Source organism: Phyllostomus hastatus, unplaced genomic scaffold (assembly GCF_019186645.2).
Source record: "Phyllostomus hastatus isolate PE091 unplaced genomic scaffold, TTU_PhHast_1.1 phas_scaffold_501, whole genome shotgun sequence".
NCBI classification, from domain to species: domain Eukaryota; kingdom Metazoa; phylum Chordata; class Mammalia; order Chiroptera; family Phyllostomidae; genus Phyllostomus; species Phyllostomus hastatus.
In genome coordinates this window covers 11139215-11166852 of record NW_025334033.1, presented here as the reverse complement: position 1 = coordinate 11166852, position 27638 = coordinate 11139215, and the positions used below count along the sequence as shown (strand labels likewise).

Below are 27638 nucleotides of genomic sequence, written 5' to 3'. Positions count from 1 at the left end.
CAATCAATCACTAAGACCTACTTATTCCACTTCCTAAATCTCTCTCAAGGCTCTACTCCACATTTACTATTAACACTCTTGATTTAGGCTATTGTTATTTTTCACCTAAGTGTCCTCAGCATTCTCCTAACTGACCTACCTACAGTGAATCTTGATTTTTAAAAAAAATAAATGATTCCCCACATACCCAGAGTGATCTATCATAATGCCTGATTGTATTAACCTCTTGCCTAAAATTCTTCATTGGCTTCCAGCTCTTTTCAGATTCAAGTCTGAATTCCTTCCCACTGTTTACAAGGGCTTTAGTGATCTTACCTCTGCTTAACTCAATGGTTGCATTGACTGCCACTTCCCCAAGCCCCTCCACTGCCCCTTACATGATACTTCAGTCTTTACTTGACCATTTCAGTTGAATTACTAATGGTTCCCCAGATGAGCCATGTCCATCATGGGCTCTGTACTTCACACACATCCTTCCCTGAAACACTTACACACGTGCCTGGAACATTTCTTGACCTCTCCTCCCATACTTTTCGCAATTTGGCCATATGTTCCATTGAAAAGCCTTCTCTAGTTACTCTAAGACCAAGTTCTGAGAACACTTGTACATACTCTTTCCAGAGCACTTAGCACACTGTAATGTTACTATTTACTTATATCTTCCACTAAACTATAAGCTATTTAAGGATAGGGAGTACTATATATTATCTGTCTATGTAACTGTGGCACGTAGAACAGTGCCTGGTACATAACAGGCATTTGATAAAATGTTGTAGCAGGACAGATGAATGATGAATAAGGACAATAGAGGACTTTGGGGAGTTTAATGAAAACTCCAAATTGTATTTAAATACTGGAAGGAATAAGATTTATTATTAATCTCTTAAAAGCATATATTAGGAAAAGGAGAAACAAACAGAATCTCACAAATGTACTTTCTGTTTTGTAGTCTCACATTAAGTTAGATATTTAGTTTAAGTACTAAGCTAAGATAAAAGACAAGTGTTTATATCTAAAGAGTTTATGGAAGGTGCCCAGCTATGATGAACTTGGAGCAGGGAGGGAGGATCACCAAAAGGACACTCATCTATAGTTTTTTCTGCTTCTTGACAGGAGTATGTTGGCTTCTCGCTATGCTCTCACCAAGTCCTGGAGTTCTCTCAGTTGTTTTCCTGTCAGTCCTCCAATACCCAGATCCTCCTCATCCTCTTCTGGCTGGGCACTGACATTCCCAGAAGACGGACCCTGTTTGATAAAGAACTCTTCGTGCTGGTCCAAGAGGAGTCCATGCAGCATCCAGGCTGAGAGCTGCTTATACATGACCCCATGACACACGGCCAGGATTCTGAGTGGGGATAAAAGGCAAGAGCCTTAGAAGCCCATTTAAAGAACACTAACCCCACAATAGCACACAGGGTATGCTTTAAACTGCTACAGGATAAACAGAGACCTGAGAGGTTGATGAATCAGAAAGGAAATGACCAACTATAAGACAAAAATAATTGTGGTGTTTTAATTTAAATGCTTGTGGCTGGACTGATTAATTTCCAAACTTGATGCCTACATACTGAAGTCTGAAATGTTCAGTTAATGTTCTGATAGTCTTTTAGGATAAGCACATTTTCTTTCCTCTTTTTGTGTAAAGTAAGTTTTAACATTGATTTTCCTGTTAAAACTAAATGGACTTATAGGAGTCCCTCTTTGGCTAACAGAGCATTAAATTTGTTTTATTTTTGTTGGTATCACATAGGGAGAGTAGAGTCAATACATAACAGGCACACACACCTGCCTGTCATTATCCAACAAAATACAGAATGGTTGCTGGAGAATGGGATATTCACATGGTCTGAAAGGATCACTCCCAGATAACATATTAATTACAAACGGGAAAGTGTCCCTCAATCAAATGAGCAAACTTACAGCACCAGTAATGGGACAGACTTACTTTCTGTGCTTTATAAAATGATGCAATAGGGAATAATATGACTCATGTAGTATTATTGCAAAAAAATGTTTAACCCAAATCTTATCATGAGGAGATAATCAGAAAAATCTAGTTTGTGGAACATTCTTCAAGACAAGTACTCTTAAAATGTCAGTCATCAAAGATTTTTTTAAAAAAGCCTATGAAGGAGAGTATTCCAAATGAAAGGAAACTAAATAGACATGACAAGCAAATGCAACCTATGAACACTAATTGGATCCTGGACTGCAAAAAAAGAACAGCTATAAAGAACTTCTGGAGGGAAACTGAGAAAATTCAGACATATTTTGGATATCATACTGTTGAGTTAACATTAAGTTTCTTGGGTATAATATGGTACTGAGGTTATATGAGAGAATGCCCTTTTTCTAAAAAGATATAAACTGACATAGTTAGGGGTTAAGTGTTTTGATATCTGTGACCACTTACAAATCATTCAGCAAAAACTGTGGTATGCATGCATGTGTGTGTGTTTATACATATATTTACATATATATTTCAGTTTATATAGATGAGAAAGAAAAAGATAAATCAAATGTGGCAAAATGTTAGCTGGTGAAATTAAAGGCTATACAGGTATTTATTATATAATTCTTTCAACATTTTTGGAGATTTAAAATTTTTCAAAATAACTCGGAAAGAAAAAGAAACTAGAAGAGATGGAGTCTGCTATTTGTAGTATGCTAATTGAATGGAATTGCTGTTTAAAAAATCAAATGGAAAGGCAGTTAAATTTTGCATATTACAATATGTGGTCTGTAAAATGTGGTCCCTGAAAATATATAATTTTTATTTGTGGTCCCTGTATATATCATATTATCTACGTAAGATTTTATACTCACTACATATAACTATGAGTATGTTTATGTAGAGAGAAACTGTAGGTGATATACACCAAAAGTTGAATTGGATATCTCAAGAGGCTGTGATTACAGGTGATTTCTATTTCTTCTCTTTGCATATCCTCACTTTCTGTAATCAAAATTCATTTCTATGAGAAAAAAAAAGCACAGTAATAGAGAATTAAGTCCCTAAAGCATATTCTGGAAAATTTCCTGCTCTTCTGAGGACTTACTTATGCACTAATTAAAGTTGAGATTGTTGAGTTGTGAGGGGCCTCAGAAATCATTGATTACAATTTTGAAATCAATGTCACACCCTCTTTTTTTCACACCCTTCTTAAAAAATTGAGGAACAGGGAAACAGGAAGATCAAATGAGCAGTCTTTGATGAAACGCTATATACATTTAATATAGTTGTAACCATAAGACATATTTTGCATTCTTTTTTCAATTAGTATTATAAAAATATTTTTACATGTTGTTATAGTATTTACAACATTAATGACATTGTAGTCTATCAAGTGAATATATCTTTATTCAGCTTTCTTCTGCTGCTGGTAATTTTCTAATTTCTTGATTTATTATACAACAGTGCAATGAATAATATTTGTACATATGGTTATTTTCTTCTTTTGAATCATTCTGTTACAGTGAAATTCCTAAGAGTGGCATTATGGGATTATAAAGTACAAAACTTTTTAAGGACCTCAATGTGAAAATACCATTGACTCAAAATATACAAGTTTAGACCTAGCTAGGCAATACCTGGCACATGTAATGGAAATTCTCCCAAGATGACGAGATCCAAAAGATGCTTCAAAGGCATCTAGGCAACTAGATCCTAGCTTTGATACTCAACACTTTATAACCCTTTTTGTGCAATTTCTGAGCCATCATAAGGATTACATGGGCTCCTCTGATCATGGATCTTTTCTATCCTGGTTATATCCTTTCCCAGAGGGAAACCTAAGATGACCTGAAAAAAAAAACACGTGCATGGTCGAGTCACTTGACCACCCACCTCCACCCCTAACCACCAATTGAGCCATGACTTACTTTTCTAGTGCACTTCGAACAGGAGGCAAACCTCCACGGCTGTGTTTGTATACTGTTTCCAGGATTTGACATCCATGAATCTGTGGAAAACACAGCATTTTCAAACTGGATTCCATTTTAATAGTACATGTAGTACAAACTCATATTCTATATTCAGTCCAAAGGGCAAAATCCAGCAGAGAGTGAGGATAAACTTTCTCATAAGATCTAGATATAGTTCCTATTCTGACTATGAGTCCAATGTGTATGGGATTTCCCCACACTACCAAGCAATTCTCAGACACCAGCTGGGGTGTCCTACATTTTGACCTAATTCTGACTGTATCCTGAGATAGCATCAGATTCCATAGGTTAAGGGCTTAGTCCCAGAAGACCATCCCCTATTTCAGATGCCAGTCACAAGCTCCGGTTGTTTCTGTGATTCTAACTAACTGGCTATACCTCAGGGGTTCCCATGATCCCCTCTTTGGGTTTGATTAATTTTCTAGAGTGGCTCACAGAGCTCAGGAAACAGTTATCCACTCAATTACAGGTTGTTTGGTTTTTTTGAACAAGAATATCAAATGTTACAAATCAATAGCCAGATGAAGAAATGTGGAATCATTCTGGCTCACCAACCGGGAAGCTGTCCACACCCTGTCATTTTGGGTTTTTGGGAGGCTTCATTACATAGACACAGTTGATTAAATCACTAGATACTGGTGGCTGAACTCAATTTCCAGCCCTCCCCCACCCCTAGAGGTTGTGGGTGGGACTGAAAGATCCATCCCTCCAATCACAAGGTTGGTCCCCCTGGCAACCATTCCCATCCTTAAGTGCAGTCCAAAAGTCACCTCATTAACAACTCAAGTGTGGTTGACAGGGGTTTCTTATGAATATCAAGACACCTTTATCACTCTTAACACTTAGGAAATCCCAAGGGTTTTAGGAGCTCTGTGCCAGAAACAATGTGAAGACAAAAATACATTTATTAATATAAATCACAATATTGCAATAGTTATTCTCAAAGTATGAACTCTATAGTCTCCCTACCCCTCTCCATCCAGCCCTCCAACCCCACTTCTAGCAGCATCGCCTGGGAACTTATAAGAAATGTAAATTTTGGGGCTCCATTTTTCAATCCATTTGATGAAAGCTTGTGATGAGAATAGGCATATTTAACTAACAAACACCTAGGTTTTACACAATGGTATAATTCTCAGAACACTGCCAGCACCCTAACATAAAACGATTACCTTCTTTTTTTCTAAAGATTAACTTTTAGCTTTTCCTTCAGATACATTATCTAATAATCCCAATCTTTAGTGCAAAAAACTATCACCTCCAAGTATCCATAGCATTTTTCTCTTACCTGACAGCTTTTTTGGGTGCATCTATCAACATTTCCCTCACCTTCTGGACCAAAAGATGCTTAGAGGCAAGGTCACAATTTATTTTTGCATTCCTGACACTTAGCATAATACCAAGCAGATACTGTTGAATAAATAAATTAGTAAAAACTACTAAAATCTAGAGTCTTCAAAAAAGAATGTAAAGCAAAATTAATTAAAAATATTTCATTGGTGCTTATCAGAGCAAAGTGAAAAAGGACGGTTCTCACCTTCTGACTTTTAATCTGTTCTACTACAACCATCACAGAGGGGAAAAGGAGCTGAAACTGCAAAGAAGAGAATTAGGAGGGTCTATCAAATACAAGGAAAAAAATTACTTTAGGAAATGCTTTTATTTCTAAATAGTCCCACTTTACATAAAGATAGCAATACCACAGACCAGCCAAGATCTAATATCTTAAGGCAATTTGATATGGGGTTGGTGGCAGATAGAAAGAGAATGGCAGATAGAAGCAGTTTTTATTTCTGAGACTAGCATAATCATTAATATTAAGGTCAATTTAAAGCAGTAACATCAGACATTAATTTTTAACTAAATTTGGAGCTTTTCAAACAGTTTTGATCTAGAAAAGCATATAAAATATAAAATGCTGGGCTCTGAATCCAGAAGGAAAAGAGTTCTAAAAAAATGTTATAAGTTAGATTATTCTAACAGTATCAGCAGATTCCAAGGCATTTTGTTATTTGAGCAGCATACCTGATCCAGGGAGTAATTGACATGTGATATAGAGAGATGGGGGTCAGCCAGGAACTGCAACAAAAATCACTGTGATTAGTGCTCCATACAAAATATCTTGAATCTACTTGATCTATTAAAACTAGAAGGAAATCTGAGAGTGAGCTTAGTGTTAATTTTAGGCTATCAAGAATTTATGATTATAGCCCTGGCTGGCGTAGCTCAGTGGATTGAGCGTGGGCTGGGAGCCAAAGTGTCCCAGGTTCCATTCCCAGCCAGGGTACATTCCTGGGTTGCAGGCCATAACCCCCAGCAACCGCACATTGATGTTTCTTTCTCTCTCTCTCTCTCTCTCTCTCTCTCTCTCTCTCTCTCTCTCTCTCTCTCTCTCTCTCCCCCCTCCCTTCCCTCCCTAGAAATAAAATCTTAAAAAAATTAAAAAAAAAAAGAATTTATGATTATGAAAGATTATTAATTCTGATTTTCAGTTGATAAAATCAAAGGTAGGGCTCTTATATACTCACTCAGGAACCTTTGCCATAATCTGCACACCACTTTGACCATGGCTTGGACAATCACAGAGAAAACATTGTAAACTGTACTTGCAGCCACACAGAAAATAGCTTATTCCTAACTACCTGACCATATCAAAGGGCATTTCAAATTAAAAAACGTGCCCTAATCTGCTGTCCCAGAGGTGTTGCTTCCATATCCCCCCCTTTACCTCTTGTTCCAAATCAAGCAGTGCTTGTCGATAAGGCTGCAAAATTGAGTCCAGTCCTGTGCAGAAGGCCCTTAGATAGATTCCATATAACCCACCTTGGCCCTGCTGAGATGGATGGTGATCCTGAAATCAGACAGAGAAATCATCTCTCGGTTCAGACCCTAAAACCCGAGGAAGACGTTACCCTTTATTAGTGGCATTGTTTTTGGCTAAATAATTCCATATCAGAATAGTGCTTCAGTGAGAGGGAAACTCAACAGAAGAGACAGATTGTGAGTTTTGACCTTTTAAAATGTAATATATTTAAAAATTTTGTATTTGTTGATTTTAGAGGAAGAAGAGAAGGTGCACGTGGGTCAGTGGAGAGAGGGAGAGGGGAAGAGGGGGAGGAAGGGAGGGAAACATTGATTTGTTATTCTATTTATTTATGCAGTCATTGGTTGCATCTTGTGTGTGCCCTTACCAGGGATCAAACCCACAATCTTTAACTATCCTGCCAGGGCTAAAATGAGATATTTTAATTTTCCAAGGGGTTCAGATGTTACAACCAGGTAGTACTCCATATTGTCAGTGGAGATTTTTCTACAACTCAATTTTCATCTTATAACTTCTAGTTTAAATTCTTTTGGTGGCTTCCCCCTGCTCCAAGATAATATCTAAACTCCCCTCCAAGGCATGCAATGACTTCTGCATTCTGGCCCTTACTTCTCTTCAAAATTCTTTTATTGATTCCAACTTCACATCCTCACTTCCAAACTACCCACAGGTCACCAAACATGCCTTGGTTCTATTTCTTAGGCCCATGAATTTGGATGTGTTCTGCTTATAACTGTACATTCATCTTAGTGACAAATATCTACTCTCCCTGTAGGACCCACCTCAAGCATCTCTTCTTTGCAAAGCCCTTCCTAACTCTCCCCAGGGAATTAATAGCTTCCCCCTTAGCTGCTTTCACTGCATCTCAATTTAGTGCTAAAACTGTACTTAAGTCATGATATCCAAAGCTTCATGAAGCAAGGTCCCACATTTTACTCATCTTTGTATTTTAGTCCCTACCATAGTTCTCTAAACAGTGGGTAGGTGTTTATTGAATAAATACAATGACTTCAATCCTCATTCTCACATCCCTTCTCCTGCTGGGCATGGCAATTCATCTGGACACAAATCTGACAATGTGGGGATTTATGAAACTTTCACTAAGAGGCTATTTACAAATATGGCTTGTCTTTCAGGAAACCTAACATTTTTTGTAAGAGCTTCTTGTAGCTTTATATAGGGAACTGTGGTTAACAGTTAATGAGAGTTCACCATGACTAGCCTCTCTGGCTGTGTACTGATTTGGGTGATGGGGCTCTGGTAGTGGTAGATACAATGGCAGAATTCAGCAACAAGTGTGATAGGAAGTTTGGGCTCAGGGTTTATAAGGCACAGTGTAGCCACAGATACTGCAAAGGATACTAGTAGTTCCTGGAGATAAATGTTCACAGCTACAAGAGGGGACCCCACAACCCAGAATTTATTTATAAAAAATTATGTATTTATTCTTACATGTTTAAACCTCAGTCGCCTTCATAGTACTCTCCATCTGATGCAATACACCTATCAAGATGTTTTTTCCACTGCTCAAGAGTTTCTGAACCTGTCGATTTTGATGCCTTTTAGTGCTTTTGCCATTTTTTGTTGTACCTCTTCCACATAGGCAAAAAAGGTTTCCCTTTGAGGTCTTTTTTTCACCCAGGGAAACAAAATGTCTCTTGAGGTGAGATTGGGTCAATAGGGAGGGTAGGGCTCAGGGGTCATGCTGTTTTTGGTCAAAAATGACTGAACACTCAGCGAGGTATGGGCAGGTGTGCTTATAAATCACCCATCATGAAGTGGGCAAATGCTTTGAAAGAGTGTTTAAAAAAAATTCACTGAAGTGGAATACAACCTCACAAAATGCCAGTTGGTACACTGATACAGATGGGTTCCTAGAACACTCAATTAGCTGGGGAAGCCTCTACTACAAGGGGCCTGCGTTCTAGAAGATAATTCCAGGTGGTTTTTGGTCTCCCCTTGTATAATAAGAACAGCATGGGCATATGGTGAAATAGACCAGGTCGGCTTACAAACAATCAATTCTGTTTTGATCTTGTGTCATTTCAGAGAACTGAATGTCTTCATTTATCACAAAATAAAAAAGAAAATGAGTATGCTTTTCACTTTTCCAAAAAAAGAGGTACTATGGATATCTTTAAAATTGGTAAAGTAGGAATTCACATATATAAGATAAAACCCATATAGTCATACAAATGTAGAAGTTTTTTCTTCTAGGTGTTATATACCAAAATCAATATTAATATTATTAATATTAATAATTATATCTTTATTATACTGGTATACTATTATATAACATTAATACAATGTTTACAATATATTAATATAGCTGTAAAGTTCATCTATATTAATATAATGTGTAGATTTCAACTTTGATAATTAAGTGTTCTTTCTTAATACGATTTCATAGCAAACTGGCATTGATTAGGTATTTTGTTGTTGTTCAATTACAGTTGTTCTCATTTTCCCCCATTACTCTTTCCTGCCCTACCCACCCCACAATGATTAGATTTTAAGCTCATGTTTAGCTTATGTATTTTCTCTGCAATATAATCAGTTTAAGTGAACCAGAATCCCTGTCCCAGAGATGAAAACATAAGGCATTATCCTCCAACTCCTTTGCCCCACAGATTATCACCTGTGAACCCCGAGAAAAAAAGGACACCTACTAAGAAAGGTTCCTGGTGGCTAACTGGGCTCAAATTTAAAACAAAAACGAAAATAAACAGTGTAGTGGTTGTTTCTGCACAGGGGTCTCTTATGCAAACTAAACTTCAAAGAAGCCTGAACTGCACTGCCTGCCTCTGTACTGAACTGTCTTCCAGCAATGTATTTCTCCCATCTGAGCCAGCTCTTATAAAGGTTTGCTGGAATCCTATTTTACCCAATAGAATTGAGGCTCTATTCTGACTAATCAGGGCAGTGATTTTTGGGCCAATCAAACTTTGAGGATTCAAAGTCTTCATCTACAGGAGGATGGACTCGTCAGGGATCAGGGACATGGGCTTCTGTCCATGTAAGCCAGCTCATTTCTGGCTCAGAGATCACCTTTTTCTCTTTCCAGTGAAGACTGCAGACTGCTTCTCCCTGGCTCAGCTGAAACACAGAAGATGTCTTGCCAGAGCAGAGTAGAGCAGACCAGCGTAGTTCAAAGCAGATCATCAAGAAGCAGAATACAGCAGTCTAGCTGGAGAGAGGCCCAGCCTCAGGGCTGACTGGCCTCAGATCTGTTCTACAGCCATGCTGTTCTCACAGCTGTGCTGTATGACAATTGAGCTGTTGTGCACTGAATGAAGTGTCCTTCTTTACTGCACCCCAAATTGGAGATTCTTGTCATTGCACTGGCTGAAACAACCATTAGTCGACACACCAAAGGCCTGATAACAAATTTACCCTCTGGGTCCAGAGGGTATTGACTGCATTGAAGTCCTCACCTTTTCCCTAAATCAGAATCATTCTTTCAACTGGAAAAGAGTCATCACTGAATCAGTCATACAATTCAGCAGTCTTTTTCCTTACCACTGACAAGAATTACAGATGGTTAAGAATAAAGAGAACTGTAAAATATCTCTTTAAAAATTTTTGAGTGCTCCCTCTACCAGGCATTCACATGAATTACTTTGTTCAATCTTTAAAACCCTATGAAATAGGTACTATCTATTATCCCCATTTTATAGATAACAAAACTGAGCCCTAGTTACTGAGAATTAGGTTACTGCTAAGCAGTCTATGGCCAGTGAGTGATGGAGCAGGACACAAATTCTTGACCTCTATACTGACTTCCAATTAATTGATAATAATGGGTAATATTTATCAAGTGCTTACTATGTGCCAAGTGCCTTCTCTGGTTTAACCCTTTTATTTACAAATTTTAAAAATGAAACCCAAAGATTCTAGTTGCTTGCCTCAATGTGGCTAAAATAGTCAGAAGCAAAGTGGCAAAGGAATCTGAAATAATGCTTTATGTTTTCACTTCTGGAGTTGGAACTGTGGTCCAGTTCAAAATAACTTAATTCTGGCCCTCTAAAACTCAGGCAAAACAAATTTTCTCTCACACCAATCTGCCTAAATTATTCCCTCTACATAGTTTCCCCTTATGTGAGATACAGACCTCTGGCCTTCATTTGAGTAATTCTAGTGATGAGAAATTTGTAACTTCTTGTGACTTATTTCACATGAATTACCAGCAGATTCACCAAAATCTTGACATAGCTCCTGCCCTCTGGAGGTGCACCTTCCCTGAGAACAGGAACCTACCTGCTGCTGCACATGGCCTGTGTACTGTTCAATGAACTCAGTGAAGCGAATATAGTCTGTGCCCAGGCGGCAGAGTCGACTGAGGACACTGGTTTCACTGGGATGGAGAAATGGAAAATCCTGTGACACCTGCAGGAGAAGAAGCAGGCTGAAAACACTGGTGCCTGATTCACTACATGCTGGTCTTTCAGGTCTTTCAAATGTTCTGTACTATTTATCATTTCCTTTTTCAAAATGCCCATTTAATTTAAGATTGGTAAGTTCTGGGTAACAAAAGTATTTCCAAACCACTACAAAGGTGCTATTCCCCATCCCTGACCTAATTAGTTCTTTATTGAAATAAGTGATAACACATGGTAAAACATTCAAACAATACAAAATGGTGTACAACCTCATCCTGGCCATGTAGCTCAGTTGGTTAGAGCATCATCCCCATATGCTGAGGTTCCAACTTCCATCCCAGGTCAGGGCACATACAAGAATCAACCAATGAACCCTGGCTGGGTAGCTCAGTTGATTAGAGTGTCCTCCTGATATGCCAAGGCTGTGGGTTCAATCTCCAGCCTGGGACATACAAGAAGCAACCAGTGAATACATAAATAAGTAGAATAACAAATCAATGTTTCTCTATCCCTCCCTCCCTCTCTAATATCAATTAAAAAGATTTTTTTAAAGAATCAACCAATAAATTGATCAATGTTTCTTTCTCTCCCTCCCCCTCTCCAAAGTCAATAAGTTTAAAGAATAATAAAAAAATAAGTCAGCCTCCCCCCAGAGGCAGCTATTATATGTTTCTTTTTTAAAAAAAAACATACATATATTTTTTAAGATTTATTTATTTTTAGAGAGAGAGAAAGGAAGGGAGAAAGGGGGGAAGAAACATTAATGTATGATTGCATCTTACATGCCGCCTATTGGGGAACTGGCCTGGATCCCAGGCATGTGCCCTGACTGGGAATCAAACCTGTGACCCTTTGGTTCACAGGCCTGGGCTCCATCCACTGAGCTACACCAGCCAGGGCTAAAAAAATACATACATTTTAAAAATTTTACTTATTGATTTGAGAGAGAGAGATTGATTTGTTGTTCTATTTATAAATGCATTCATTGTTGATTCTTCTATGTACCTTCACTGGGGATTGAATCCTCAACCTTGGCATATCATGACAATGCTCTAACCAACTGAGCGACCCAGCCAGGACCTACTTGTTTCTTATGCAACATTTCAGGGATGTTCTTTAAAGATATGAGGTTTTGACCCGTTGAAAAAAGGTTGTCTTTAGCAATGTCTTCAGCAAACTTCAGGAGTTTCTCAAACATATTCTTAAAATAACTTCTCTATAAAATTTTAAACCTTGTTTTCATTTCAATAAAAATGTAAATAAATGTAGCATACTGTAATCTATAAAAGCACCTTATAACTGGACATATACATTTAGTGTCCATATTTTTATTTGTGTTTTTAATTTAAATAATAGCCAAATGATAGCCTAGTATGCTATATAAAAGTTACACAGCAGTTCAAGTAGAAAAAAGTAGTGGGAAAATGTATCCATTCAACCAACTTTTTCAGAAAAACTGTGGCAAAATATACATATAAGCTACCATAGTAGCCATTTTTAAGTGTACAGTTCTTGGCATTAAGTGCATTCACATTGTTGTGCTGCCATCACCACCATTCATCCATCTCCAGATCGTTTTCATCTTCCCAAACCAAAACTCTGTACCCACTGTACAAAGACTCCCTGTTCTCCCTCCCCACAGCTCCCGACAACCACCCTTCTATTTCCTGTCTTTATGAATTTGACCAAAGTACCTCAAATAAGTGGAAGCATACAATATTTGTGCTTTGTGACTGGCTTATTTCACTTAGTAGTAGCTCCAAGTTTCATTCATGTTGTAGCGTTTGTCAGAATTTCTTTCCTTTTTAAGACTGAAAACCATTGCTCTGCAGAAGGTATGCAAGATTTTCTGGTTTGGGTGGCCTCTTTTTATATAAGTATCTGAACACCTACTCTGGCAGAAACTGTGCCAGGTGCTCCTGGTACACCTATGAAGAAGACCACTGTGATCTTTGCTCCTATGGGCAATCTGTGAGAGAGGAAGACTAGAAACAGGTAACAACAATAAATAATGTGAATTATGCTAAATCCTATAAGGGAAATAAACAAGTTTCTGGGATAGCAAATAATGGCATAAGGGGAGGATACATTAAAAAAAATGGTCAGAAAAAGTTTTTCTGAGGAGGTGGCTTTAAAGCTGGGAACTTAAGCAAGAAAATCTCTGACTGGAACTTTTTTTATAAGAAAGAAAGGTAGCTCTCTTTCCTATACTATTATCTCTTTTTACTTCATGTCACAAAGCACCCACAAATAATTCCTGGACATTTTTCTCCTATATGCCTGTCATTGTGCTAGTTTTTAGAGGAAAAGGAATAATAAAAGGGATTGCTTCGATTTAAAGGTTTTATAGCCTAATAATGTTGTTTTTCTGCTCTTCCCCAGGCTCTACTGCCAATTCTCATAGGAATAAGCATGGCCTTGTCACCAGACAAAGCTATATGCAAATCTTGCTATTACCAGGACTAGCCACCATAAATTCTCTGAACTTCAGTTTGCTCATTTGTATGTGAACTGGAGCTAACAATATCTAGTTACTAACTTATTGAGATGATTAGATAACACTACTGGAAACAGAAGTAGAAAAGAGTAATTCAGATAGTGGATCCAGACAGACCTTCAAGATCAAGCTTGCTAATTACCAGTTGCGAGTCACAGGGAGTTAACTTGTGATATGGAATTAGGTGGTTATGAAGACTAAATTAGATAATGCATATAGTACATAGCCCTTCCTCCTCATACATTCCTGGTTACATGACGGGCCCCCGCAGATTCTCCTAGTGCAGAATTTTCCTGAGAAAGGAGTCATGAGAGAGACACACTTATTCATTTTTTCATTCAACAAAATTGGCTGAGCCCTTATTGTTTGTTAAACGCTACGTAGTTGGTCTAGTTTTCAAAACTCAATTTAAAACACAGTGCAAGTGTGAAAATGGGAGAAAGCGCCTTCCTCACTTTTACATTCAGTTAGTTCCCCAGAAACTGTTGCTTAACTTTAAGCCGTTCCGGGTCTCCCTCTCCCTCCCCGAAGGCGGAGCCCCTCTGGGTCTGCCCTCATTTTCCCAGACTAGGCCCAACCCTCTCACCGAGTGCTTGTCTCCAGGAGGCCTCTCTAGTCACAGGCCCAGGGACACGCCTCCCGCCCCCAAAGCCCCCGCAGGTCCTGCCCTCTGAGTACCTCAGACTCCTCCCCCAAGCACTGGCTCAGGTCTACCCATTCTGCGCTCGCTAGTTCCCGCCCTCTGAGCCGGACCGTACCTGAAGGCCACTGCGCTTGTTCCAGGTGAAAATAGATCCTGGGTACCCGCTCAGAGCCAAGAGCAGTTCGTGGATCATTCCCACCGCGGACCTCGAGTCCCTCTATGCGTCACTCCTTCCTCCAGTGCCCTTCAAGGCGACCACAGAGTCCAGTGTCCCCTTCCCAACACGCGTACAGGCCCCTGGAACTGACGGTTCTGGAATGTACCCGCCGAGACGATAGCTGCGGGAAGAGCAGACGGGAAGCAAGGAAAGCGTCGGAGAGCCGCGTTCCGGAAGTAAGCGGCGCTGACGGGGCTCACCCGCTGGCGGCAAACCGAGCTCCACAAGAAGAGTGCGGCTGCCGACTTTGCGCATGCGCCCTGGCGTTGGAGTCACCCGTTCGGACTTCCGGTTTGAGAGCTGGACAAGGCTAGAGAGCCTGGCTTGGGGCCGACCCGGGTGGATGACGCTGGCCCGTGGGCAGAAATGCAAGTGGGTTGAGGGACAACCCGAGAAAGAGACACTTCCAGCGGTGGGCCGGAGGGTGCTCTCAGGCCACTTAGCCGGGTCGGAGGTTTCTGGAGGGCACTGCACCACGGCTCCGAGAGTGACCTGGCCAGAGGGAGCGAAGACAAAGAGGCCGAACCCCGCACCCGCGGCTCCTTGAGCTGAGTTCCGCGCCCGCGAATTCCACAGCACTCGGACCTCCTGGCCAACACCTGAGCTCGTCCTCAGGAGACCCATTACTACTGCCCCCTCGGATTCTCTCTCTTAACCAGCTCAGTGCGACTCTCCCCAAGCCCACCCGGTTCTCGCTTCAGGAGCCAAAACCAACTTCTCCCAGTCGCGAGGTTTCCCATCACTAGTTTCCGAATATTTGTTGAGCGATTACTTCTGTTTTGAGGAAAAACAAAGTTTCAGTCTTTGAGTTTTGCCTGGGGTGGGACTTGGTAGGTGTGGAGTCCGAGGGGGCAGGGAGGACGTAGAGGCCTGGGGAAGGACTACGGAGGTACTGGGAAAGATCAGCTGCGACCCGCTGGACAGAGGCTTTTTGTTGCCTTGAGCAGGATGGTGACTTGCCATTAGATCCTGAGCTCAGGTCTCCCATGTAGTTCGAACCCACTATGAAACATTGGTCAGAGCTAAATGGGATCCGATTTGGGGGAGGGGGAAGAGGAGCAGACTGCTTTCTTTTCTCTGCTGTTTCTCCAGGCCGCCCTGGGAAATCGCCCAGAAATGCAGTTTTTGAAACTTTTCTCTCCATGCTCAGTTTTGGCTTTCTATTCTGAAGTTGGTGCTACCTCAGCTGGCCACATGGAGCATATATTTGGGAAGTCAGGCCAGCTATGGCAAGACTTTAGACGTATGAATATATTCTTTCTGATAGTGCCATCTCTCTCTACCCTAGGCGGAAACTTACACTCATCTGCAAGTGATTTTCCAAGGACATGGGAAGATAGGTGTAAGTTCTGGAACATAGACCCTTAAGTGGAGGAAAGCTGCTTTCTGCTGTGAATGATGGCCAAACCTGCTCTGAGAGGGAATGGCACTAACTCTGAGACCTTCAGACAGCGCTTCAGGAAATTTCATTACCAGGAGGTAGCTGGTCCCCGGGAGGCTTTCAGCCAACTCTGGGAACTTTGCTGTCGGTGGCTGAGGCCAGAGGTGCACACCAAGGAGCAGATTGTCGAGTTGTTGGTGCTAGAGCAGTTCCTGGCCATCTTACCTGGAGAGATCCAGAAGTGGGTACAGGAGCAATGTCCAGAAAATGGAGAGGAGGCTGTGGCTCTGGTGGAAGATTTAGAAAGACAGCCTGGAAGACCTGGACGTTCGGTAAGAAGGGAGGGGGAATTCAGAAGTGTTTGGGCAGGGGCAAGGCCAAAGGGCCAAATGAAGGTACAGACATTTTTAAAGAGGGCTACAGTGTTCCTTGGTAATGCTTATACTGGTCCTGGAACAGGGAACTTTTTCAGATACAGCTTATCTGGAGATGCTACGTGGTTGTATCTTTGCTACCTTGTCATCATGAGTTATTCATAGATTCATAGTTTTTTATTTAGTAGAGAAGAAAGGGGATTTATTTTTTAGCCTATAGTTGGGTTTACTATTTTGATTTTTCCTATTGCTGTTCCAGCTGCTCTAAGCTAACAGTAATGGAATAATAATGACTCTTGTTGGCTATTACCACTACCACCACCACCACCACCACTAGACATATCCCAAAAGGATGGTGGTTTTTTTGGAGGGTATTAAATAATCTCCTCTGGGAATGCTCCTCATTCTAACCTTGCAGTGACAATTGACGGGGGTTGTTTCTAGGTCACAGTCTCTGTGAAGGGGCAGGAAGTGCGCTTGGAGAAGATGACACCCATGAAATCATCACAAGAGTTATTAAGTGTTCGGCAGGAGTCAGTGGAACCCCAGTCCAGGGGTGTACCCAAGAAAGAGAGGGCAAGAAGCCCAGACCTGGGACCACAGGAGCAGATGAATCCAAAGGAGAAGCTCAGACCTTTTCAAAGGAGCGGTGAGGAGTAGATTCATATGGGAGGATAGGATTCCATTCTAAGGTGGGAAGTAGGGCTGGGAATAGTGAGTAGAAAAGGGATTTCAGAATGAGTGACAATTATAGAGTATGTGGTTGTTGGGGACTTCCTGAAGGCATGTAGTTTAGCTCTCCGCTGCAGTGAGAATTCTTATATTTCCTCTTTTGATAAGTCTGCCAGAGGATGGTTCCCTAGTTTTTATCAGAATTTTGAGATATTTTATTTCCTCTTTGTAATGATGATACCAAGTCAGTATTTTCTAGATAAAAATTATTTTCTATACTTGAAAGTACATCTTCCTTTTAGTCATTTTCCTTCTTTAAAATGAACTATTTCTTTGTGCTTTCTCCCAGGAGCTCCATTATTCAGATGTATTAAGTCTTTTAATTTTTTAGAAGATTTTAATTTATTTTTAGAGAGAGAGGGAGAGAGGGAAAGAACTGCATCAGTGTGTGAGAGGAACATCGATTGGTTGCTTCTAGCATTGGTTGTCTCTTGCACACCTCCAGTGGGAGAGGGGGACCGGTCTGCAACCCAGGCATTTGCCCTGACCTGGAATCAAACCAGTTACCTTCCAGTTTGCCCAGCGACGCCCAACCCACTGAGCCACACCAGTCAGGGCTCAGATGTACTAAGATTTTGTTACTGTCCCTTGGAAACTTGAAGTCTCCAAATATGTCAGTTGTGGAAAACTAAGTTATATGTATATATTATACCAGTAAGGGTCTGATAGGTTGAGGCAGAGTAAGAGTTTTACTTCAGAATTTCACATTGTCTTTCAGTATAGCTCAACTAATTACTTGATGATTATTGTTCACTTGGTAATTGCCAGGACTCTCATAGCCTTCCCCATTGTCTGTGTCTAGTGCTTATTCTTGTACATGATTTTGTAGAGCTTGTTTTTCTACTTTGTGCTCTGTTGAACTCCATATTGTATGTTTTTTCTTTGATCATTTCTTTAACTTGTTGAGGTTGTTCTGAAATCTGATCTTATTGTCTAAGAGTCTAGCCTTCTCAATCAGTTTGGTAATAGTCTCTGTTCCCTCAACGCCACACACAGGTTTGTAGAATGAATCAGCTTTTGAACACCTACCTACCATGCACTCAACACCTTGCAAGGTATTCTGCAATAAGAAAAGATGCCTATCCTTAAAGAGCTTATAATATGATTGAGAACATAACAGCAAACATAAAGATATGCTGAACTAAACTGTACTGAGACAATGCTAAACAATGACTTGTTACTCATTTGTACAAGTACAGCAGGGGTTTGGCAGTGGAAGATGGGGGAGGGCATTGGCAAATATGCTTGAAGAATGGGTTAAATGTGGACAGGAGGGGAGGAGTCTGATATGAATGGACAGTACATAGTAGGCACTCAGGTTAAGGTCCAGCAGTATAGCACATGAGCTGAGAAAGCAAGAGCCTGGAGCTACGTAGGACAGTGACTGCTGCAGTTACCTGGGTTGTGAGAAGGTGAGGAGTCTAGACTTGGGTGGTGGCAGTAGGAACAGAGTACATACTAAGGGAAAAAACCTTTAGAACTTGGTGGCTGAGTGTGAAGGAAACAGAGGAGTTGAAGATGATTTCCCCATGCTCCCTTCCCCCTTGAAATCTGAGTTTAATTTTTTAGCCCCAAGTGGAGAATTCTAAGAGACAGGAGGTGACTGTTCCCAGCAGTGCCATGATCTACCTTCAAGTGGTCAGGGAGGCTAGGGAGCAATTTGAGACAGAATTATCTGCTCTAAGCTTACAACAGACCTTTTCCTCTCTTGTCACACCCTGCTTTGGACAATACAGTATTTCTCATTTTTTGATGTTTCATGTATTTTCAACCATTTTCTTCAGCATATTGAACTTTCTGAAAAAAATTTCTTACACACTGTTTATAAGCCTCTATAAAAAAGGCAGGTCTGAACTCAGAGATTATTATTATCATTTTAATGATCATTCCAAACTATGATATCCTTTGTTTGCTTCCCTGCAAGCAGGATTTCCATTTCCTAAATCCGGTGTGGTCTCCAAGTTGGAGCAAGGAGAACCTTGGATCCCAGATCTGGGCTCCAAGGAAAAGGAACTCCCAAAAGGCAATCTCACAGGAGACAGACAAATGCATGCTGACATGTTACCATCCAGGAGAGAGAAAAGACGCTGGGTAGAACAGGATCACTGGGGCTTTGAGGATGAGAAGGTGGCAGGTGTGCATTGGGGCTATGAAGAGACCAGAACTCTCCTTGCAATTCTTAGTCAGACTGAATTTTATGAGGCCCTCCGAAACTGTCATCGAAACAGCCAAGTATATGGGGCTGTGGCTGAGCGGCTCCGCGAGTATGGCTTCCTCCGGACCCTGGAACAGTGTCGGACCAAGTTCAAAGGTCTTCAGAAGAACTATCGGAAAGTCAAGAATGGCCACCCACCTGAGACCTGCCCCTTCTTTGAAGAGATGGAAGCTCTGATGAGTGCTCAGGTCATTGCCCTGCCCAGTAATGGCCTGGAAGAGGCAGCCTCTCACTCTGGCTTGGCAAGCAGTGATGCTGAGACTGAGGAGCCAGGGCTGGGGAGTTGGCAGCATGAGGATGGAGTAGAAGAACCCATGGCTGAAGAGTCTGACAGTGATGAAATGGGCCAGAAGGCCAACCCCCAGGACGCCAACAACTCAACTGCACCTGTCCTTTTCCGAAGTCAAAGTGGTAAGCTTTTTTTCTTGGGGTTTTGGGATTAGACTCGGAGTTATGAGACTGGAATGTGGAGTCATGAAGCTTAATGTCACCTGCCAGTTTTGTCAGTTAGAGAATAAAGAGGCACTTTGGTTTCACGTGTATTTCATTCTGTGGGAAAGTCAGTGAGATAACAGGAAGTAGGGAATAATTTTAGGTATTTTAAAGAAATACACTCAGCAAATACAAGAGTCCTGAAAAGGAATATTAGTGCTTCCATTTCTTTATTAAAATGTTTTCCCCTGATTAAAAATCATTAAAGGCTAAAAAAAACTTGGCACTATTTTAAGAACTAATATTTATCAAGTACCTTTTATGAATTGGTGTTTTATCTTTTACTCCCTCAAGTCTCAAAAATTAGTTTATTATATGTTCCTTTTTATTTAGAATAGCATAGTGAAGGATTGCCTAAAGTTGGGAAAACAGTTTCTGAGTCTCTTCTATGAGATTTGCAACACACACTGGCATTTAAAGGGAATGAGAAATCTTGTTTAGTACTCTATGTTGGAATATTATTTGCCTGTGGAACAGTTTTCTAAGTATCTTTTATTACCTTTGACGTAATTTCTACAACCATGTTGTTATGGAAAGGGCACCAAAGTACCAGTCAGGAGGCTTTGTTTCTAATCCCGACCACTAATCTGCTGAGTGCCCTTGGACAGTTATCTGACCATTTCAGAGTTTGTTTCCTGAACTGTAAAATGGAGAATGGCAGAAGGACAATATCTCTAAAGTTGTAGTTCCACTGTGAACAGTGATTTTTTGCTTCCATTTTTAAATTAAATGTGATGTTATTTTAGTTCTGTTCTTCCTATCTTCTACTTTTTCCTTTCTCTTTATTATTTTTCATTTTTTGTCACTGGAATAAATGTAGATAAATCACAAATGAGGCACATGTGGCGGCTGCTATAATTTTCATTCTTTTCACCCTTCTCCACGGCTTTTTGTCTTTCAATTCTTTCCCCTTCTTGACTTATGGAGAGTGGAGGATAATGGAAGCAATGTAATCTCCATTACATTGAGAGCAGGCTTTCAAGTGGGAGGAAGAATCTTTGAATCTCCCTTACCTTTACCTTGGTTACCTTCAGGGAAAAGAGTCTGTAATTGTCCTGATGAAGTACTGCCTGAGTGGGGCCTGAAGCACTAGCACATGTCCAGGCCAGGAGATGCTGTCTGGTCTGCTTCCTTCTTCTTTCTGCTTCCTAATGATAAGTTGCGTAACTGTGAGGTCCTTTATCTTGTACCCTTTCAGGTCTTTGTTATTATTGGGCTTTTATCCCCCCTGAGATTGTGGCAAGTGAAGAAGGGCCATAATAGGGATTAGGCAACAGTGTGATTTTAAAAGAGAGTGTTTGTTGGATTTGAGTGATTCTTTGAGAAACTTTCATGATACAGATCATAGGATTAAGGAATTGAGGCTTTAAAGACCTGGTACTGACATTTCTCTTCTGGTGGCAGGTGTACACTGGGGCTATGAAGAGACAAAGACTTACCTTGCAATTCTTAGTGAGACTCAGTTTTATGAAGCCCTCCAGAACTGTCACCGCAATAGCCAGTTGTATGGAGCCGTGGCTGAGCGGTTATGGGAATATGGCTTCCTTAGGACACCAGAGCAATGTCGGACCAAGTTTAAAAGTCTACAAACAAGCTATCGGAAAGTCAAGAATGGCCAAGCACCAGAGACCTGTCCCTTTTTTGAAGAGATGGATGCTTTGGTGAGTGCCCGGGTTGCTGCCCCACTCAGTGATGGCCAGGAAGAAGACCCAGCCTCTTTCCCCATCCAGGATACCAGTGAAGCAGAAGAGGCCACAGAAGATTCTGATGATGAAGATGATACTGAGCTACCTCCAGGGGCTGTTGTGACACGTGCTCCAGTCTTATTCCAGAGTCCTAGTGGTAAGATTATTTACTTCTTAAGGCCTAAATAACAAAGGGGAGGCAGTGGGACTTAGGGAAAAAATAATCAGATTGAAACCTCTACACCCAGCTCTCATGGATTCTTCTTGTGACCACCTATCTTTTCCCCACATTCCCTGTCTATTAAAGCAGTTCAGTGAGGGGATATAAATTACTCACTTGACTTACCCCCTCATATAGCATCAATCCAAAATGGTTTCGAATTTTGTGAATTTGCTATCATCTATGTGTGAGTTGCTACATTTCTAGGCAGTTTATCTACCAGGAAATCTGAAAGCTAACATTTCCCATGTACCCATAATGGGATGAAGTTGATTTTAAAAGTTCATTCTCATTAGTTTGTTCTAGTTTTAGCTTATACACTAGCTGTATGTTTGCTTTATACACACATTTGAAAACCTACTTAACTCTTTCTTCAGACATACTTATGCAAAAGTCTGAGATTTCTGAATTATTGGACCCTTTGAATCTTAGCTGTTGTATAAGGAAGAAAATACTTCACTATGGTTTCCCTCCTTAAGGGAAGAATAATTCTGATTTTGGAGTCATACATGTACAAGGGTGGGCAAAAGTAGGTTAAATTACCAGCCATCATTACCTAATGGATAAATCATAAGTAAACCTATGAAATAATAATAAGACAAATAATATAGTAATTAATAAGTAATAATAAGAGAATAAACTGTTTTGGCATACTCACAACTGTAAACCTACATATGTCCACCCCTGTATATGTGTGTGAATCTGGACTCTGCTGTTTATAAGTTGAGAAACTTAGAGCAAGTTATTTAACCCTGTAAGTTTATCTATGAAGACCTACCTCAAAAGGCTGACAGATGCCCTGGCTGGTGTGGCTCAGTGGACTGAGTGCAGACTGTGAACCAGGCATTGCGGGTTCCATTCCCAGTCGGGGCGCGTGCCTGGGTTGCGGGCCATGGCCCCCAGCAACCACACATTGATCTCTCTCTCTCTCCCCCCCCCGCCTTTCCTCTCTAAAAATAAATAAATAGATAATTAAAAAAAAAAAAAGGAAAAGTCAAACTTAAAAAAAAAAAAAAAGGCTGATAGAAGTGAGGTTCCTCAGTGAAGCATCTAGCACCATGCTTGGGCACATAGTAAGTATTCAATAAATAGCAGTCTTCCAAAAGTTCTTTAGATGAATATTTTTCAAGAGTGTTTCGTAGATCATCAGTTTCATGGATGTAATAATACATTCTACTAAAAAATGCCTTCTGGATTTAGAAAATGGCTAAATTAAATACTCCACGTGAAGAATCACAAACATATTTACATATTTAAGTTTCTGAGATTTCATTTACCCTGATGAACCTCTATTTCATGGGGCCTTTCTTCTAAGTAGAAATACTGCTTTAGAGGGCATATACACAGGCTGACAGTGTTCTTTTGCTTTTAGATTTCTTCCAGGAAACTAGGGATCCGGTGTTTACCTGAAATATCTGAAAATTCTATAAATTCAAACTAAAAATCTGCAAGTATCTGCAAATTCACATTAGCCTAGGCTTGGGGAGCCTGGCATTTGGTTCTTAGAAGAATGAAAACTTAGCTTGGGCATTAGAATAAATGCTTTTGGGACATTTAGTGATTATCTTTCCACAAGCAAAGAGAATGTTTTTAGTGAGGTACTTCCTAGCAAAGTTCTTCTCTCAGAAGGCCTTTTGTTCTTTGAAAGACACCAAGTATTTTTCTACCCTGTTTTTATTCTCAGCATGATTGGAATTAGAGCAGAAGAGGGCTCATATAGCTCTTTTTGGATATACAGGTTTTCCAGGGCATTCCCTTATAATCCCTTTAGTTATTGGCACAAAATAAACTAGAATACCATTATAGGCCTGAAATGAGACAAAAATACAACATTACCAAGTGTCTTTCCTGCATATAGATGTTGATAGTTTTAAATCTAGTAGGTTTTTCTTGTTATACTGAGATTTTCTGAAGATCCTGGGAATCCAGGAAGAGTTAAAAGAATATACTGATTAGCCCTGTGTAGATGAGAAGCATGTGATAGGTTATCAAGTAGAAGAGGAAAACACTGGAATTTTAATGCATGGTAATTATTTGGGATCTAGAATTCACTAATTTTTATCTTTAATCATCTAATGTGATACTTATTTTACCTTAGCACATAATTGAGGAAATGGATAACTTTAAAAATTCTATTCTTTTATCAGGTTTTGAGGCTGGATTTAAGAATGAAGAGAATCTGAAACGGGATATTTCTGAGGAAGTACAACTACATAGGACATTACTTGCAAGGTCTGAAAGGAAAATTGTCCGGCATCTTAATTGGGACAAAGGTAGTGAGAGTGGATGTAGATCAGGAAGACAGTGGGAAAGGACCCCAGGGGAAAGGAGAGGAAAACCCACACTTTCAGAGAGAAGTTTAAGTAAAGTTCTAAGTCATCAGAGACCTTACTTAGGAGAGAGACCCTATAAATATCTTAGATATGGCAAAAACTTTGGTCCAAACTCCCACCTCATGCATCAGATATCCCATCAAGTGGAAAATCCATATAAATGTGCTGACTGTGGGAAAAGCTTCAGTCGGAGTGCACGCCTCATTAGACACCGGAGAATCCACACTGGAGAGAAACCATATAAATGTCTTGACTGTGGGAAAAGTTTCCGTGACAGTTCAAATTTCATCACCCACAGGAGAATCCACACAGGAGAGAAACCATATCAATGCAGTGAGTGTGGAAAACGTTTCAATCAGAGCTCAAGCCTTATAATTCACCAGAGAACCCACACAGGAGAAAAGCCCTATCAATGTGAAGAGTGTGGAAAAAGCTTCAATAACAGTTCTCATTTTAGTGCACATCGGAGGATACACACGGGAGAGAGACCCCATGTGTGTCCTGATTGTGGAAAGAGTTTCAGTAAGAGTTCTGACTTACGGGCACATCACAGAACCCACACAGGAGAAAAACCCTATGGGTGTCATGATTGTGGCAAGTGCTTCAGTAAAAGCTCTGCTCTGAATAAGCACAGAGAAATCCATACACGAGAAAAACTTCTGACACAGTCAGTGCCTAAGCAGTAAGCCCCTGAGGATCTATAAGAAAATAAAGAGCCTCAATAAATGTATTGAAATTGTTTGGAAAAGTCTTTCAATAGTGAGATCCATCTCCTATTCTGTGCCCAACTAGCTTAGGAAATACTCTAGAATTTACCTCACTGTTCCAGTTTCTCCTGGATCAAATTCCCATGGCAGTCATCTTAAGAATGAAATGAAGATTTCAATCTCTCTCCATGCCTGCATCTGAACTGACAGGTAACATCTTTCCTGTGTTCCCTTAATAGAAAGGTCATAGTAGTAGATCCTATGAGTCTGACATGTACCCTTCTTTATTCATCCTGTTTATCAGCTGCATTTCAGGTGGAAAAACCCACCACAGCAGCATTTCAGGGAGAAGATGTGAGACTTTTCTTATTGAGTAGGTCAAGCTCTTTATACAGTAATGGAAATACAAAAAAGAATGAGTCTTCCTGCTCACTTAAGCCTGTGCCCAGAATGAAATACAGATGGTCCCCAACTTACAGGAGTTTGACTTTGTGATGGTGAGAATGCACTATGCATTCAGTAGAAACCATCTAGGCTATGATATTTGGTGGCTTTAAAGGCATTTTTGACTTACCATATGTTCAACTTATGACAGGCTTATCTGGACATAACCCCATAGTAAGTAGAGAAACATCTGTATTTGTCATGAACTGTTCATCTACCTTGAAGAAGGAGAGTTTAATGTCCATCTTGGTTTTGACCTATGAATCTTATCAAGAACCTAGGTGTTCTATATGGGGAAATAATGTAACCTTTATAAATACTGAGGTATAAACCTTGGATGTCTTAGTTTCTTCCAAGCCCTAGAAAATCTGGAATAGAAGCATACTACATTTACAGTTCTAGTTTGATTTTTTTCTGTTCCATCTCATTTGAATTTCATATGTCCCTTGTGGTCCAGAAGCCCAAAGAGCAAGGTAGCTGGATGTGGTGATTGGGAAAGCAGTTATAGACAGGGAACTGTCTATATTCCACACACTCCAAACACCTAGTATACTGTTAAATACCCTGTGGGTGGTTCAGTACTAACCTACAATGAGCTAAAGCCACTGCCACATTCCTGTGGATGGGAAAATAGACCAATCCAACAACTCTTTACCCTAATGGCAAGGAGGACAGATTATCTTTGGTCAGTTCAGTGGCATGCATGCACGTGCATATATTCAACTGTATCCATCTATTTTTAAAAGCAGGTCTTCACACCTAAGTGTAATGCTAATCTTTATAATCAAATAGTTTTGCATTAATTACCCGTATGGTCATAGTATGATGAGCCCTAATATAGCACAAATAGTCCTTGTCCTTATACAATCTAAAATGACACTGGCATGGACAAATAATAAGTACACGTGTATATTTGCAACAGTTTTAAAGCTAGCTAGTAACACTACATAAATATTAAGATCTATTGCATTAGAGTTTGGAAAAATCTGGGAGGTATTTTCTTCTCTTTATTCAGAAAGGCTTTGTGAAGCAGGAAGTGTTCAAAAGAGAGAAGATTACTGGGTAAATTAGGGTGGGATGAACATTCCAAATGTGAGTGCTGGGTGGATGAGAAATGGGAATATTCGGGAGCAAGGTGTTTTGTGCAGATGGAGCAGAGGGCAAAGGAGAAACCATAAGGTTAGACAAAGCTTGGAGCAGCACAAAATTTGAGGAACAGTGTGATATGGGCTGTGCTGGAGACAGAGAAAGAATCACCTTAGCTGAAACATGGAGTGCCAGAGGCAGATCAGGAGGTGATACTCCCCTCATCTATAGTAATTCATGTGCTATGCTGTACTTATTAATAAGGAAACAGCTGACTGCTACTGGAGAAGAATGAAGAATTATAGCAGATTAGCTCCTATGGAAAACAAGGGTCAAAAACTGCAGTATCTTGAGAAGATACTTCTTTGATGGGCAGGTCAGGAAAGAACATGAGCAGATGGCCAAGGCCTAGGCCTAGGATAAGTAGCTGGTTCACATTCACACTGAATCACAGTCCTATGGCTGGGATGAGATCTCAGAGAGGAGAGGGGAGATTGAATATTATGTAATTCATAGTTTACTGTTTTAGATGAGGGATTAATTAGGGTTCTGGTGTTGAGGGGTCCTAGTACAAAGATTCTAACATTTATTAGTAATTAAAGGGAGATTGTATTTCAATTATATTTCCTAAGCAGACAGGAAAATATAGGAAACACCAGTCTAAAGTAGTGCTTCAGGATCCGAGATGGTTTAGGAAGTGTACTATTGCTTTTTTTAAAATGAGAGGATTCTACCTTTAGTATGTCTGTGCATAGTCTTGTGGGAAAGCAATAGTTGGGGTATCAACAGATATGAATTGTGGTTCCAGATGTCTTATGTGTAAGTCAAGCTGCCTCCAATTCCCTTTCTGTAAAGCAGAATAATATTTATACCTTAATCTGCCTCTCAGGGATACCATGTTAATAAAAATTATATTTATAAAGTGCCCAGTGTTTCATCAGATATTTTTTAAAACATGTACGTGGAAGTTATTGCTTAACTAGTAGTGATTAACTTGTTGCTGGTGGGAAAAGATAAATCTTCACCTGCTTTTTTTGGCTCCCTGTGTGGGGTTACTAAGGGAATGTTTGTCTGAACCTTTATGTTCTGGGCTGAAAAACAGATTAGAATATGGCAAAAGAGAAATTAGAATGAAAATCCTCCCTTGGTATCTGTATCCATATCCATTAGGCTCCATCATTATTGAACATGGAGAGTAAGTTTTAAAAGACCCAGGACCAGGACCAGCCCTCCAACCTCCAGATGAAGAGTGTGCAGAAGGAATAGGGCAAAGGCAAAGTCTCTTACTGGGGGAAAAACCAGTTCACCTCAAACTTGCTCACAAATCACTATCTGTTACCCAATCTGCCATTCCTAAGGATGGAAGAAGTAAGAAATAATAGTTTTCAAACATTCTAAGAAAGAAAAGCCAAGCCCATTGTTGGGGGAGTGAGGGAATCTATATACCCCATCCTTTTAACACCC

The 27638-nt window shown here is 40.2% G+C and overlaps 2 protein-coding genes across 3 annotated transcripts in view; one reads left to right on the top strand and one right to left on the bottom strand.

Moving 5' to 3' along the window:
• The window catches only part of TUBGCP4 (tubulin gamma complex associated protein 4), a 34279-nt gene extending 19740 nt beyond the window's left edge, over positions 1 to 14539 (bottom strand). The window contains exons 1-7 of the mRNA XM_045822566.1: positions 14404 to 14539; positions 11027 to 11155; positions 6674 to 6796; positions 5971 to 6024; positions 5483 to 5539; positions 3883 to 3962; positions 1144 to 1345 (exon numbers count right to left, since the gene is read on the bottom strand). Of these exons, the coding sequence (XP_045678522.1) occupies positions 1144 to 1345; positions 3883 to 3962; positions 5483 to 5539; positions 5971 to 6024; positions 6674 to 6796; positions 11027 to 11155; positions 14404 to 14481 (723 nt within the window). The 5' untranslated portion in view covers positions 14482 to 14539. The remainder of the gene's footprint in view (positions 1 to 1143; positions 1346 to 3882; positions 3963 to 5482; positions 5540 to 5970; positions 6025 to 6673; positions 6797 to 11026; positions 11156 to 14403) is intronic.
• A 559-nt stretch (positions 14540 to 15098) lies between these two features.
• ZSCAN29 (zinc finger and SCAN domain containing 29) lies at positions 15099 to 27099 on the top strand. 2 transcript variants are annotated; one of them, XM_045822564.1, is made up of 6 exons: positions 15099 to 15236; positions 15794 to 16218; positions 16705 to 16909; positions 18920 to 19618; positions 21104 to 21541; positions 23752 to 27099. In XM_045822564.1, exons 2-6 carry the CDS (start codon positions 15901 to 15903, stop codon positions 24621 to 24623), a joined length of 2532 nt encoding a protein of 843 aa, XP_045678520.1. In that variant the 5' UTR covers positions 15099 to 15236; positions 15794 to 15900; the 3' UTR covers positions 24624 to 27099. The 2 variants fall into 2 exon arrangements, with proteins under 2 accessions (XP_045678520.1, XP_045678521.1); XM_045822565.1 differs by having other exon boundaries at positions 15206 to 15335.
• Positions 27100 to 27638: the final 539 nt, after the last annotated feature.

Coding starts and splice junctions, on each gene's coding strand:
- ZSCAN29 (XM_045822564.1), top strand. CDS start 15,901: ATGATGGCCAAACCTGCTCTGAGAGGGAATGGCACTAACTCTGAGACC. Junction 16,910..18,919: donor CAGACCTTTTCAAAGGAGCG/GTGAGGAGTAGA, acceptor CCCTGCAAGCAG/GATTTCCATTTCCTAAATCC. Junction 21,542..23,751: donor CTTATTCCAGAGTCCTAGTG/GTAAGATTATTT, acceptor TTCTTTTATCAG/GTTTTGAGGCTGGATTTAAG.